This window comes from Lacerta agilis, chromosome 8 (assembly GCF_009819535.1).
Source record: "Lacerta agilis isolate rLacAgi1 chromosome 8, rLacAgi1.pri, whole genome shotgun sequence".
NCBI classification, from domain to species: domain Eukaryota; kingdom Metazoa; phylum Chordata; class Lepidosauria; order Squamata; family Lacertidae; genus Lacerta; species Lacerta agilis.
In genome coordinates, this window is record NC_046319.1 from 75639893 (window position 1) to 75653335 (window position 13443).

Consider the following 13443-nt stretch of genomic DNA (forward strand, 5'->3'; position numbering starts at 1 on the left):
AATGCTGTATTGTTTTTCTCTCCTCAGATATCCTGACGGAAGATGACATTTACTGCTGCTCCCTTTCCAAGACACTGTGCCACACCTCCACGCCCGTCACAGTGGGCTTCTATTCCCCCTGTGGAAACCGCCTGCATTCACTGCTTGATCATATTGGAAGTAAGTCCCGGGCAAAAATAAAAAGCATCAGCTGGGTGGAAGGGGTGGGGGAGGAATCCAAGAAACACACTGTGATCCATCGGCTATAAAAGCCAATGCAATTCTGGGCTGCATCAATAGCAGTATAGCATCTAGATCAAGGGGAGTAATAGTACCACTGTATTCCGCTCTGGTCAGACCTCACCTGGAAAACTGTGTCCAGTTCTGGGCACCACAGTTCAAGAAGGATACTGACAAGCTGGAACGTGTCCAGAGGAGGGCAACCAAAATGGTCAAAGGCCTGGAAACAATGCCTTATGAGGAACGGCTTAGGGAGCTAGGTATGTTTAGCCTGGAGAAGAGAAGGTTAAGGGGTGATATGATAGCCATGTTCAAATATATAAAAGGATGTCATATAGAGGAGGGAGAAAGGTTGTTTTCTGCTGCTCCAGAGAAGCGGACATGGGGCAATGGATTCAAACTACAAGAAAGAAGATTCCACCTAAACATTAGGAAGAACTTCCTGACAGTGAGAGCTGTTCAGCAGTGGAATTTGCTACCAAGGAGTGTGGTGGAGTCTCCTTCTTTGGAGGTCTTTAAGCAGAGGCTTTATAGCCATCTGTCAGGAATGCTTTGATGGTGTTTCCTGGTTGGCAGGGGGTTGGACTGGATGTCCCTTGTGGTCTCTTCCAACTCTGTGATTCTATTATTTAAGTTATTCTTGGGTATTCAGTAATAATAGGGAGGATTTTTGCCATAAACAGGCCTTTTTCTCTAGCCTGTCCATTCAATCAGGCTTTTGTTATTTAAGAGAGAAGCACAAATGTATTGCTCATTTGCCAATCAGGCTGTCCCACATGCAAGGAAAATAAAAGTAAAATAGGTACATGCATAATGCATCAAGCCACACTAAAATACGGATTAAAAATTATACAATTACAACTGGCTTACATGTACTAACATATATTACCATCTAAAGTGGCATGTTAAAGTGTTTTCCACTTCCCTCAAGCCAATTTTACAAATTGCACACTCCTAAGTGCTGTGTAATCTGCTCCGGCCAACTCAAATAGAACTTTTGCTTGACGGGGGAAGTTAAGCAGTTTCTTCCTGCAATGCTCTCCCCAGCAATAAGGGGCTGAATTTAACGGCTTCTCGGATCTAAATACAAGGGGCATTCTGATAAAAAAGGGTACCAGGTTCTTACCTTCAGGCATATACAAGAGAGTGATGATGAGTGAAGGTGTAGAATCATAAAATTGTAGAGTTGGAAGGGAGCCTGAGAATCATCTAGTCCCACTCCCTGAAATGCAGGAATCACAGATAAGGAATCCCTGAAAAATGACCATCCAACCCGTTAAAAAACCTCCAGTGAAGGGGAGTCCTCCACCTTCCAAGGAAGTCTGTTCCACTGTTGAACAGCTCTTACCACCAGAAAGTTGGAATCTCCTTTCTACGTTGAAGGGAGGAGGGATAGTAGCTGGTCCCTACATCTCATCCCACTTTTGAAAGGCTAATGCCATTTTGTTCCACTTTGGCAGAATGCATGCACAAGGAAACCATCCGGAGAGAAGAAAACGAGTACAGGAGGACACATGAGAAGCCCCGGATACCGGAAGGATGGAACTACCTGACTCTCCTATGGTATTTGGTGTTCTATGAGCCAGTCATCACAGAGGTTCATCTCAGGAGGAAGAACATTGACTTCATGTTCATAAGATTCAGTGCCTGGGAATACGCCGGCAGTGACAAGCTGTGGGCTGGTCTGGTCACCACCTTGTGTGACCGCATCCGCCATCAATTTGGGCCTCTGCCTCTGAGCTTCTACCACGTGGTGGGGAGCAGGCCACACTTTGCCTCTGGGTTCAGCCAGCAGGAGTGGAGGCTCAAAAAGAAAGCCTCATTTGCAGCCGGAGGGTTCCTGACCATCTTGCTAGCTGGCATTGGCCTGGCCTCAACAGCGTACCTTGTGCCAGGGTTGAGGGACGGCACTGTCTTGAAGATCCTCGCTGTCTCCTTGGCCAGCGTTACTGGTTCAGGGGCCTTGGCGGCCATTGCTCCTGTGATTAAGCACCTGATCATCAGCCAGAAGAAGAAGATCGAGAGCATGACCAGCAATGAGAAATTCACCAGCCACCTGGGCTTCATGAGCTCCGTGAAGAGAGAGATTGCACTCCTCACCAACTTCGTGTATTACATGGAGATCTTTGAGAGGCGGCGGCTGAGGATTGTCTTTGAGATTACCAACTTGGACATGTGCTACCCAGAACGAGTCATCGGGGTCCTGAACGCCATCAACACCCTGCTTTCAGACACCAACGCCCCGTTCATCTTCATCCTGGTAGTGGACCCTTGTGTCATTGTCTCTTGCTTGGAGGAAGCCAGCTGCATGAGGGGCATGGCCGACAACGGCTATCTCTACCTCAACCGCACGGTGACGCTGCCTTTCTCCATCCCGGAAATTGGCCAGAGGGCAAAGCTGCGGTTTCTGCACGAGGCCTTCCAGAGCCGGGAGGACTTGATGTACAACATCATCACGAGAAATGTGGAGCAGGGGATCAAAAGGGCCAAAGGGAAGGACAGGGCCTTGGGAGACATGGAAGCATCGGCGGAGATGGACCAGCAACAGATCGATGCTCAGGCCGTGCAGTACATCCACGAAGCTTTCCACTGCTTGCATGACGAATTCGATTCCCTTTACAGGTACATCCCAGACAGTATTGTTCAGATGAAGAGGATCGTCAACACCATTCCCATCACTATCCGGCTTATGACCCAGCAGCATGTCTTGAGACATGCCATCTGCCCCCGGTCGGTGGCAGCATGGGTAGTCATGGCCAACCAATGGCCTTGCCGCTTGAGCTGGATACTACAGTGCATGGAGGACAGGAGGCAGTGCCACTCAGCGGGTGAGGACGGCGAGGAAACAATGTGGCACATCTTCGCAGGGAACTGCAAGGAGCTCTTCTCCCATCATAAGGAGCTTCACAACATCATGGCGTTGGACAACGACCCCGAACTCTTCGAGAACTTCTTGTGGCACGATTTCCCTTTCACCGTGAAGGAAGGGGAGAAGTACGTGAGGTACACAGTCAACCTGGACCACTCCATAAGGTATCGGATGGGGCAGCTGCGGTCCCTGGCTTCCCTGGAAAAGGACTACAGCAAAGAATTGGCTTCTCTGGAAAAGGAAAAGGACAAAGATAAAGAAGCAGCTTCCTTGGAAAGGGACGCCGGCAGAGAAGCAGCCAATTCAGGCAGGATGGTGTAAGGCGGAGGGTGTCCAGGGGTCTGTTGGAAGGTTATCAAACTTTTTGTAACAAGGTATGATCAGTCATGGTAGACAAGCTATTTGAGAGACGATTTTGCCTGTGTTTCCCATTTACCCCTTTGGTGTGCATCAGCGAATGAGTGTCGGCTGTGTTCCCAGGGTGGGGTTTCCCAAACTGTGAGCTTCACCCAGGTGGTTCCATGGTGTGTCAGTGGATTCCTGGCTGAAGCCAGGAGATGGCACAGACGTCGCATTTTTAACCATACCTTTTATTTATTCTTTTGTTTTATTGCACTGCAATTTGAATTCTGTGAAATCAGGCTGTGACACAAGAAGATACAGTATGTAAGAAATTAAATGAAACAATAAAAATACAATTAGAAAACATATTGGACCGCAGCTGCTGCAATGGCAAAAAAACCAGTCAGTGCCCCCCCCCAAGCAATTCGCTGACTTCAATGCAGGGTGATGGGGGAGGCTGAAGAGGGCTAGCTGGTGCTCGTGTGAACGGCATAAACACCCCAGAATCCTCTGGGAAAGCCACTGGGTATTGTAGCAGACAAGTTTACGGTGGGAAGTGTTTCTTGATACCTAGGATGTTTAAAAGCCAATTTACCACCAGCTGAGGAACGCACAGCAATCTGCAGCGGGAAGACGGGATTAGGAGAGAATTTGGGCGTTCTCACATGTGATGCTAAATGCGCCACCTTTGAACTTTCCTTTTGCGAAACTTATTGGAAGCTGTGAATACAGGAACGAATGTGAAGAGAAGGGAAATGAGTGCTGCTGTAGCCAATGAAGGATTTAGATTTGTGCAACAAGCTGATTGAATTATTTAAGGTGTTTAGAGAAGTTTATGTGTGGAGGGGGGAGAATATGGATGCTGCAACAGGGCTGTGTGTATCTCACAAATGGAGAAACAGCAGCTCTGTCTGGCATTGGCTTCAACTCCCCCCCCCCCCCCCCCGTTTTTGGGCTCTCTGCCTTCTGCCATATCAGTCTGGCAGGTAGGGAAGGGTCAAACCAGTCTTATTTCTTGTCCAATGTCCATGCCACTTTTGCACTGATTCTGTGGTGACTCTGCATTAATCTTCTTTAAATAAATAAAAATAAACCTGTGCGAGAATTTGCATTTAAATATGAAGTTTTGAATGTATTTTCTATCAAAGTACATATTTTTACTGTTCTGATACTTATTTTTTATTTTTTTTAGCTAACAAATTCACCAGAACATTCAGGAAGTATAAAAACTAGCAGATAATCTAGTTCAAACCTGCACATTAGTCCAAGCAGTGCAAATCAGGTCAGGTAATCTGCAAAGACTGAATTCCTTAAGCAGCAGCAGCATACATTATGATATATCAACCCATACTTTATTCAGGTTCCAGCATTTGCTTTGCTTTGCTGCAGAGTTTCGGTTTTTAAAAGGCAGGGAAGCACACAGTCCTGGGCTAGGGTTTGTGTGTGTGTGTGTGTAAAATTTAAAAATGATCGCCTTATACCCAGTTAGAAAGCCAAGCCGGCTGCAATCCATTGAAGTCAATGGGGCCTCTGAGCACACATGTATAGGGTTTTGCTGCATGTTACATTTGTTGGAATGTCAACAGCCTTTGCTAACCTGGCTCCCTTACAGATGTTTTAGACTACAACATCTGGAGGGGGTTAGGTTGGAGAAGCCTGGTCTAGAATGAAGGAGGGAAGGAGTCTGGCAGGCTTAAGGATTTAAGGCTCAGCCTACTGTCCCAAGCAACGGCTCAGCAAATGTTGGGGAAGAACCGCAGCTCAGTTGCTTAGAGCACCTGCTTGGCATGCAGAAGGGCCCCGATTCAATCCCTGGCATCTCCAGGTAGGGCAAGGAGAGCCTGTCTGTCTGAAAACCTGGACAGAGCAGTTCCCCATCAGCGCAGATAATACTGAGCTAGACAGACCAATGGTCTGACTCAGGAAAAGGCAACTTCCTGTTGCCGAAAGCTCGCTTTTCTTGTCTCCCAACCCAATGAGTTACGAGTGCTCCAAAAAAAAGAAGCAGCTTCACTTAATTTAGGTAGCACCTAAATATGGAAACAGCCGCACTTGGGTTTTCGATGACGACTTCGCCTTGAGGGAAAGTGGGTGGGTCTCCCGCAATTTGCACCTCGGCCAGTTCCACAGGGCCAATTATATCACCAGCTTGCCTCAGATTCATGAGAGCAAAGTTAGCTAGCTCCAGGGGCAAAACTAGGCTTTATTTCACCTCAAAAGTCCTGCACCTCCAAGAATCAACCCAAGGTCGATTCTTTGCCCTGGAGTAACCTGCAACACACACACACACACCATTTTACTCATCATTCTGCTTCGACTGTCCACACCAGACAGGATGTGAGCGATCTTTCATCAGATCTCCTTATTATTTTCTTCACAGCATTGGGAGTGGGATTTGGAGCAGAGCCACAGCTCTGGGCAAGGAGGGTTAACCCTTTCTCCCAATCAATATTGACCCTTGGGGCTCCCAACTCTACAATTCTATGGTTGATATGTTTAAATTAATATGGATGTATTGGTGGTTATTGTATTCTCAATTTGCACTGGTGGCTTCCCCCTGCTTTTCCCTCCTTAGAAATAATAAAAAATAATAATGATGATATGTGAAAATGTAAATAATAATGATCACCCTTCAGGCAGAACAAGCAGCAAGTTGATAAAGAATGAATGATACCCATTCAGTAATATGGAGGAAAGCAAATGCAGAGGCTACTGAGGGCCAATGGTGCTTGCTCCTGCCACGCACGATACCAATGTGGATTCAAAAGCAAGTTTTGCACACAAGCCAGACTGTAACCTAGTTTAATTTATCCCATAGAATTCAATGGGAGCCGCTGAGACGGCTCCATCTGCCAAAGAGCTTTGCCCTGGCCTTGTGTTTTGGTCCTGTGGCTAGAGAGTGACAAGCATGTGGCAGAAAGCTGGAAACCAGTGTGTGTGTGTTTGTGTAAGTGAGTGAGTGAGTGAGAGAGAGTATATATAAGAGTATGTGCGTGTTAAGGTCCCCAACACAAAGGGACATTGTGTTCTGTGTTTCCTGTTCCTTCTCGAAGCTGAATAAAAAAAAAAAGTTCAAAACTATGTCTCAGAGTCTCCCCTTTCACTTCCTTGCACCAGCAAAGCCTCGTGTGTTTCTGTGGGACATTTCTCAAACTAAGATGATCCAGCTTCCATCAGAATTCCCACTGGACAATGCGCAAGAGAACTGACACAGGAGAAAAGCCTTACCAATGCGTACAATGCTGGGAGTGCTTCTGCCAAATAATAATTAAAAAAATAAAAATAAATAAATAATAATATCATCTACTTGAAAATCCAAATCAACAAACCTTTCTGCCAGAGAAATCTCTGGGATTGGGAGAGTGGGTTCCTCCGTCCGAGGCTGTTGATATGTGCAAACTTTACCCCCCCCCCCGAGAATAATAATAGCGGAAACAGGGAAACGCACAAGCCCAGCCTATGTCAGAAGGGAAACTTTATTTCAACCGAACATGGTATAAATAAAGTGTTAAATGCATGAACACAAATTCCCTGGGATTTCCTTTTCTTGTTTAATAAATAAAAACTAGCTCAGAACCAAGGGCGAGCTTTCCCAAAATCAACAGGAAGAAATTATTCTCTCCTCCCACCAAAGTGCTGGAATGAGAATTTTGGTATCTACGAAAAAAAGAGAAGATTCACTGGTGCTCTGGGACATTCTTGATACCCACAAAAGACACCGGCAAGAATCGAACCTTGTTTTATATCCCACCTCTCTGCCACTCAGGAATTCAAGGTAGCTTGCAAGTGTATGCTCGACCAAAGGCGTTTCCAGTTGTAAGGGGGGGGGGGGCTCCACATTCCAACCCTAAAAGAGAGGGGGAAAGGGCCTCAGCTCAATGGTAGAACAGCTGCCTTGCATGCAGAAGGTTCGAGGTTTAATCCCCAGCATCTCTAGGCATGGCTGGCAGAGACTGGAGAGCTGCTGTCAGTCTGTGTGGATACCTGATATAGCCTTAGGCAGCTTCCTATCTTCCAAGCTGCTCCCCTCCCTCTGATGCCTTCTCAGATTTGGGGGACAATGAGCAAGCCCTCCCTGTCCCCGTCCTCTCTGTCTAGGCCAAATCCAGGAGCTGAAAACACCAGCCATGTCAGGAGGCTGGAGTTGCTTCCCACAGACAAGAGTTAACGTGCCTTTAAGAGAGGATCTTCACTAAGACGAATCATAGAATTGTAGAGTTGGAAGGGATAAATAAAACACAGGGGAGGGTATGAATGCCACAGGAGAAGTCAGTTACAGGTAGGTAGCCGTGTTGGTCTGCAGTAGTCAAAACAAAATAAAAAAAATCCTTCCAGTAGAGACCTACTAAGTTTGTTCTTAGTATGAGCTTTCGTGTGAATGCACACTTCTTCAGATACCATATGTAATTGGACATCATGCATGTTTCCTCAGGAATAAACTTGGTGCTTTTAGGCCAGTGGTAGGCAATTCAAATCTTTTGTCGCTGTCCGTTCTAGTCTTTGTTACAGGTAGGTAGCCGTGCTGGTCTGCCATAGTCAAAACAAAATTTAAAAAATCCAGTAGCACCTTAAGAGACCAACTAAGTTCTTGGTATGAGCTTTCGTGTGCACGCACACTTCTTCAGATACAGTGAAACAGAGAAGTCACCAGACCCTTATATATAGTGAGAGAGTGGGGAGGGTTATTACTCAGAAGGGTGGTGGGAATGGGTGATTGGCAAGGGGTGAGAAGGCTGTCAGGTATAATGAGATAAGAATCCAATGTCTTTGTTCCAACCAGGTCTCTCCATGGTTTTAAGTGTGGTAATGAGTTGCAATTCAGCCACTTCTCTTTCCAGTCTTATTTCTGAAATTCCTTTGTAATAAGACAGCTACTTTGAGCTCTCGTATAGAATGTCCTGGGAGATTGAAGTGTTCTCCTACTGGTTTCTCTGCCTTGTGATTCCTGATATCACATTTATGTCCATTTATCCTTTGGCGTAGGGTTTGGCCTGTTTGTCCAATATAGAGAGCTGAAGGGCACTGTTGGCATTTGATGGCATACACAATGTTAGACGATGAGCAATTGAATAGTCCTGAGATGGTATGTTTGATGTTGTTGGGGCCAGTAATGGTGTTGTCCGGGTGTATGTGGCAGCAAAGTTGGCATCTGGGTTTATTGCAGGCTCTGGTGCCAGTGTCCGTGTTAAGTCTGGTTGTAGTATTATTGTGGGTGAGGAGTTGTTTAAGATTGGGTGGCTGTCTGTAGGCAATGAAAGGTCTTCCTCCCAGAGCTTGAGAAAGAGAACTGTCATTGTCTAGGAGAGGTTGTAGATCTCTGATTTTTTATTTTGTTTTGACAGGAGAAGTCAATTAGAAGACAGCATAGGATCTATTAAAAAAACAAACAACCCATAAGTTTGTCCCGTGTTCCATGAAGGCTGGGGTCAGGCAAACAAATGAACTTTCTCACGCAGCACTTAGTTAAAACTATGAAATTTGCTCCCGTAAGATGTAGTGACAGCCTCCAGCTTGGATGGCTTTAAAGAGGATTTAGATAAATTCATGGAGGGCAAGGCAATCGATGGCTACCAGCCAGGATGGCTGTGCTCTGCCTCCTACAGTATTCAGAGGCAGTACACCTCTGAATTCAGTACTCGGACGCAGTGCACCCCAATGATGAGGAATCGCAATTGTGGAGTAGGGCATCGTGGCACTCGGGGCCTGCCCAGGTCCTGCTTCCCATTGGGGCATTTGGTTGGTCACTGTGAGAACACGATGTTGGACTATATGGGCTTTTGGTGTGATCCAGATACAGGACTCTTCTTGTATTCCCCGAGCTCCTGAGCATCTGCCTGGAAACAGAATAGCTGGAGCTGATGAATCTTGCTCGGCTCCAGCTAAGTCATTACTCCTGCAGTAGTCCAGCTATATTTCTAGGCCTTATAATTGTGGAGATGGGACCCCAAGGATCATCTCATCCAACCCCCCTGCAATGCAGGAATACGCAACTGTGCCATACGGGGATCGAACCTGTAACCCTGGTGCTATCACTGCCACGCTCTAACCAACTGAGCTATCCAGGCAGTGCCAATATTTTCCTTTTTTGTGGGGGGAGGGTTTACCAAAAAAAAGCAAAAAAACGAAACAGGCTTCTTTATTTAAGAATGCACTTTTAAAACATGCATCAGAGATCAGCACGTGAACAAGACCCTACCTTTCTGATGGCAGGAAGAAGTTTCAGAGGGGTTTAAAATAAAATAAAATAAACTTAAGCTTGCATCTGAGTATTACTACGTCACGAGGAATTCACTCTGCCATCTTTTCCTTTGGCTTCCTGACAGTTCCACCTTTCTCACACCAGAGGGTGCTAGTCCGGTAGATTATTGCTTTTATTAGAAAGGGAAGGAAGGTTTCTGTAGGAAAGCTCTACACCTTGCCTGCTGATCTCTTCCTCAAACTGCTTTCCTGGAGTCTCTCTTCAGGCAAGTAAACAACCCCCTTGACTTCCTTCCTTCCTTCGGAACTGTGTAAGTGCACAATGCCTCCCCAGCTTCAGAGGCATCAATTCCTTTGCAAAGGGTCAGGACCCATTGCTCCAGTCCCTAATCTCTTCTCAGACCTATTTGCCCATGAAGCAACCAAACGCTAACAAGCAAAAAGTACAAACAACTGCAGTGCCCGATAGGCTTGGAAGCAAAAGTTCAAGGATGAATGTGGATGCGTAACGTGGAGGGAGAAGAACCAGCAAAGCTGTTGTGCAGCCAGGCGATGAAAATGCAGTGTCTCTCTAAGCTTTTGGGAAAGCCAGAGACAAAAAAACAAACAGTTTCTCCTGAAGCTCATAGTTTAACCTGCAGAATCCTCTCGTTCCACACCAAAATAAAATCCCAGTATGCACAATTCCTTTCCTTTCCTCTCCCTTCTCTGCTTCCTCTCCCCATTGATAAATTAAGCTGGTAGATTTTGAGGGCTCAGACCTCTTTTTTTTTTTGCTTACGTCACTCTGTAAAAGCACATTGTCACCCAACGGCAATACGTAAATAAGGAGGATGTTGTGCAGAGACCCGACCCAGCCTCGGCACACTTTTCAATTCACAACACCACTTATTTGGCGCCCGTTTTGCTGGCAAAATGTGACTGCGACATGGGGCGAGAACGCAGGCTGTGCTTTGGACCCCCTTCCCCCAAAAGAGACTGAGAGAAGCCACGCGATGAATGCAGCTTTTCATTTAATAGAAGACAGTTTCAACAAAAATAAAACTCCACACACACACACACGAGAAACAGAAAGGAATGACAAACTTTAGCAAAAAAAAAAAAAAAATGGGGGGGGGGGGAGGAACAGGAACACAAAACCAAACTGGCGCCATCTTCCTTTCTGTAAATGTAGTGTTAGCGCAGCAAAAACTCCATGTGTGTCTGTGTGTCGGGGTGTGTGTGTGTATGTGTGTGTGTGTGTGAGAGAGAAAAAGAATCATGGTCAAGCAAATGGTGGGCACACAAAAGTTTTTGTTTTTCTCCCTCCTGCCTCTCCAGCCTGAATTTCCATGCAGCAAAAGTGCCCTCTCAAGCTCCCTGATAAGATTTTTTTATTGCACTTAAGAAAAATAATAATAAAGTAAAAAGCATAAAGTTCTATGTCTACCCAACAGCTGTCACCCTCCCCCCACCCCACCCCACTTTCAGGGGGAGGGTTGTGGAGGAGAAAACGGTTCCTCTGCTACGTCTATACAAAAAGAGAGAGGTTCCTTCTCGTTTTCGCTTCGGGGTTAGTACCGCAAATCTCCTGCGGAGATTTCGTTCCGTGTCAACAGGAGGAAAGCAGTCCATCGTGTTGGGGGAGGGAAGCGTGTTTCTTTTTCTTCCTTTCCTGCTAGCAACCGGGGTTAAGAGTTGAGAGACCCCAGTGGGATTTAAGGACCCAAAGAGAGGGCCCATTCTTCCCGTTGCACCCAGACTCGAAACAAAAAAAGACGGCCACTCGTTTTTACACCTGTCGTCCTACAACACAGACTTCCCCATGCAAGGGGGCTGGTTGCCCCGCCTCTCGCCATATTGACGACATACGAAAGCATCAGTCCTGGTTTCCCATCTCGGCGGGCAAGCTTCTTCTCTTTTCTCTTGGAGGAACACCTTCCCTATCAGGGCTAATCTTTGAGGCCATTTGAACCTGGTCTTTGCGGAGCTTCCCGTAATAGCCTTTGGGATCTCTTCCACTGGGTCTCAACGCACCACCGGGAGGTGAGGCGGGGGGGGGGGGACTGCACTGTTGGCTCCACCGGCTTCCCCCGCAATCCCAGGTATTTTTTTGGCTGCAAAAAGTCCTTCCCTGAGAAATAAAATAATCAACCCCCACCCACCCTCTTAGCAATACACTTTCTGCAGCAACCCACCTCCTCCCCGCCTTTCGGTGCGGAACAGCCAGCCAGGAGACCCCACGAAGCCTGGAGCATTTCCTCTGTAGAGCAAAACTTGGGAGAGCAGTTCAGGTTTCAACTGGTGGTGCGTTTACCCCCTTTTCTCAAGGAAATTGGAAGTTCCGGGGGGGGGGGTGGGATAGAGGTGCTGCTGTGAGGGATTCAACCTCCTTCTGCAAAAGTAGTGATTTTGGACCCTGAAAGGCCCTGGTGATAGCCAGGTAACACTCCCATCACTGCAGCTGTGTCCTTGTCCACAGCTGATGTACGCACAGGAACTGTGGGAAAGCCTACAACTTTTTGAAGAATAAAGTAACATTAAAAGATGAAAACTGCCCAAAAATCAGCAGCATCCTAAGAAGTTTCTCATGTCAGTTTTATCGCATGGGGATAACAAAACAGGGTGGGGACAGGGACGGGGACCCACCCTGCCCTCTCCCGGTGCACACATGCCATTTATGAAGTTTTGCGGTCAGTTAAAATATTCGCTACTTCAACAGTCAAGCCATACACAGTATCACCCACATCGTCCCAAAGTTCGGCATGGTTTGGCTTGAAGAACAAATCTTGCTAGGAGAGGTGAAAGGAGTTTGCCTCGTTCTCTCCGCTGAAGGCCAGGAGAACCCGGATCAGTCGAAGCCACAGCAGTCCTCTTATTGGTGGGCAATGGGCAAAGGTTGCCCATCAATGCACAAAAAGGCATCACACACACACACACACACACACAGGCGCTCGCTTTCTCTCTCTCTCTCTCTCTCTCAGCTTACTGCAAACAACTTCACCAGGGTAAATCAGCTTCTTGGTGGCTTCCTGATTTGGTGCACTCTGCAAAATTGGGAGGAAGCAGAGACCCTTTTCCTTTTCCTTTTTTTAAGGTGGCTGGAGGTTAAAAGGCAGGAGGAAAAACTGTCCCCATTCTGTTCAACAGACACCGAAGAAAAGACAAACAAACAAGGAGACGCAACTAAGGGAGGGCGGTGGGTGGGGAAAGAGAAACTGAAAAATAAAAATAAATAGTAGTCTGTGCTGCGGATTAAACAGCCTCAATAGTCTTGCTTGGCAAGGGAGCTACAGCATTACGACGCTCTCAGCCAGAGGGCCGCAGGAGAGGCCTGCTCCTCTCCAAGCATTCATGGAAAACTGGACCTACTGGGACCTGCGGCGCTCGCGACACACACAAAGCAAACACACGGGGCCCTGTTCATTTGTAGTGTTCGCCCTTTTCCTTTTAAAGTTTCCCAGTTAGACTGGAGAGAGGCGGTGCCAACGATCCGAGTCCGCGAACCAGCCTCTGCCTTGTGAAATCACTTGCAAGGGGCATCCCCCTTGCAAAAGGAAAAACGAAACAAAAACATTGTTGAGTTCCCCCCCCCCCCCGGCAAGAGTTCCAGGGAGACACACCAAAGCAGCAAAAGACGTCAAGAGTTCGCCCTGAAGGAAGCTCTTCTCCTGGGTCAAGGTCTCCTTGGCTCTTCTGTTTCCTGAATCCCGACCCCCCTCCAAACAGAACATCTCTTATCAGAGGGAAGACTTCGAGAAAGAGAAAGGGGGGGCGGGGGAAATGGTCACAGTTGGAAATGGATGCCGTTCGGGGGACGGGATGGGCGGCGCTTC

At 47.0% G+C, this 13443-nt stretch overlaps 1 protein-coding gene across 3 annotated transcripts in view; it reads left to right on the forward strand.

Annotated features, from left to right (window-relative positions):
• The window catches only part of NKPD1 (NTPase KAP family P-loop domain containing 1), a 42311-nt gene extending 38617 nt beyond the window's left edge, over positions 1–3694 (forward strand). For all 3 annotated transcript variants that reach the window (XM_033158382.1, XM_033158379.1, XM_033158380.1), the window contains exons 3-4: positions 28–159; positions 1680–3694. In XM_033158382.1, the coding sequence (XP_033014273.1) occupies positions 28–159; positions 1680–3409 (1862 nt within the window). In that variant the 3' untranslated portion in view covers positions 3410–3694. The remainder of the gene's footprint in view (positions 1–27; positions 160–1679) is intronic.
• The last annotated feature ends 9749 nt before the right edge of the window (positions 3695–13443 follow it).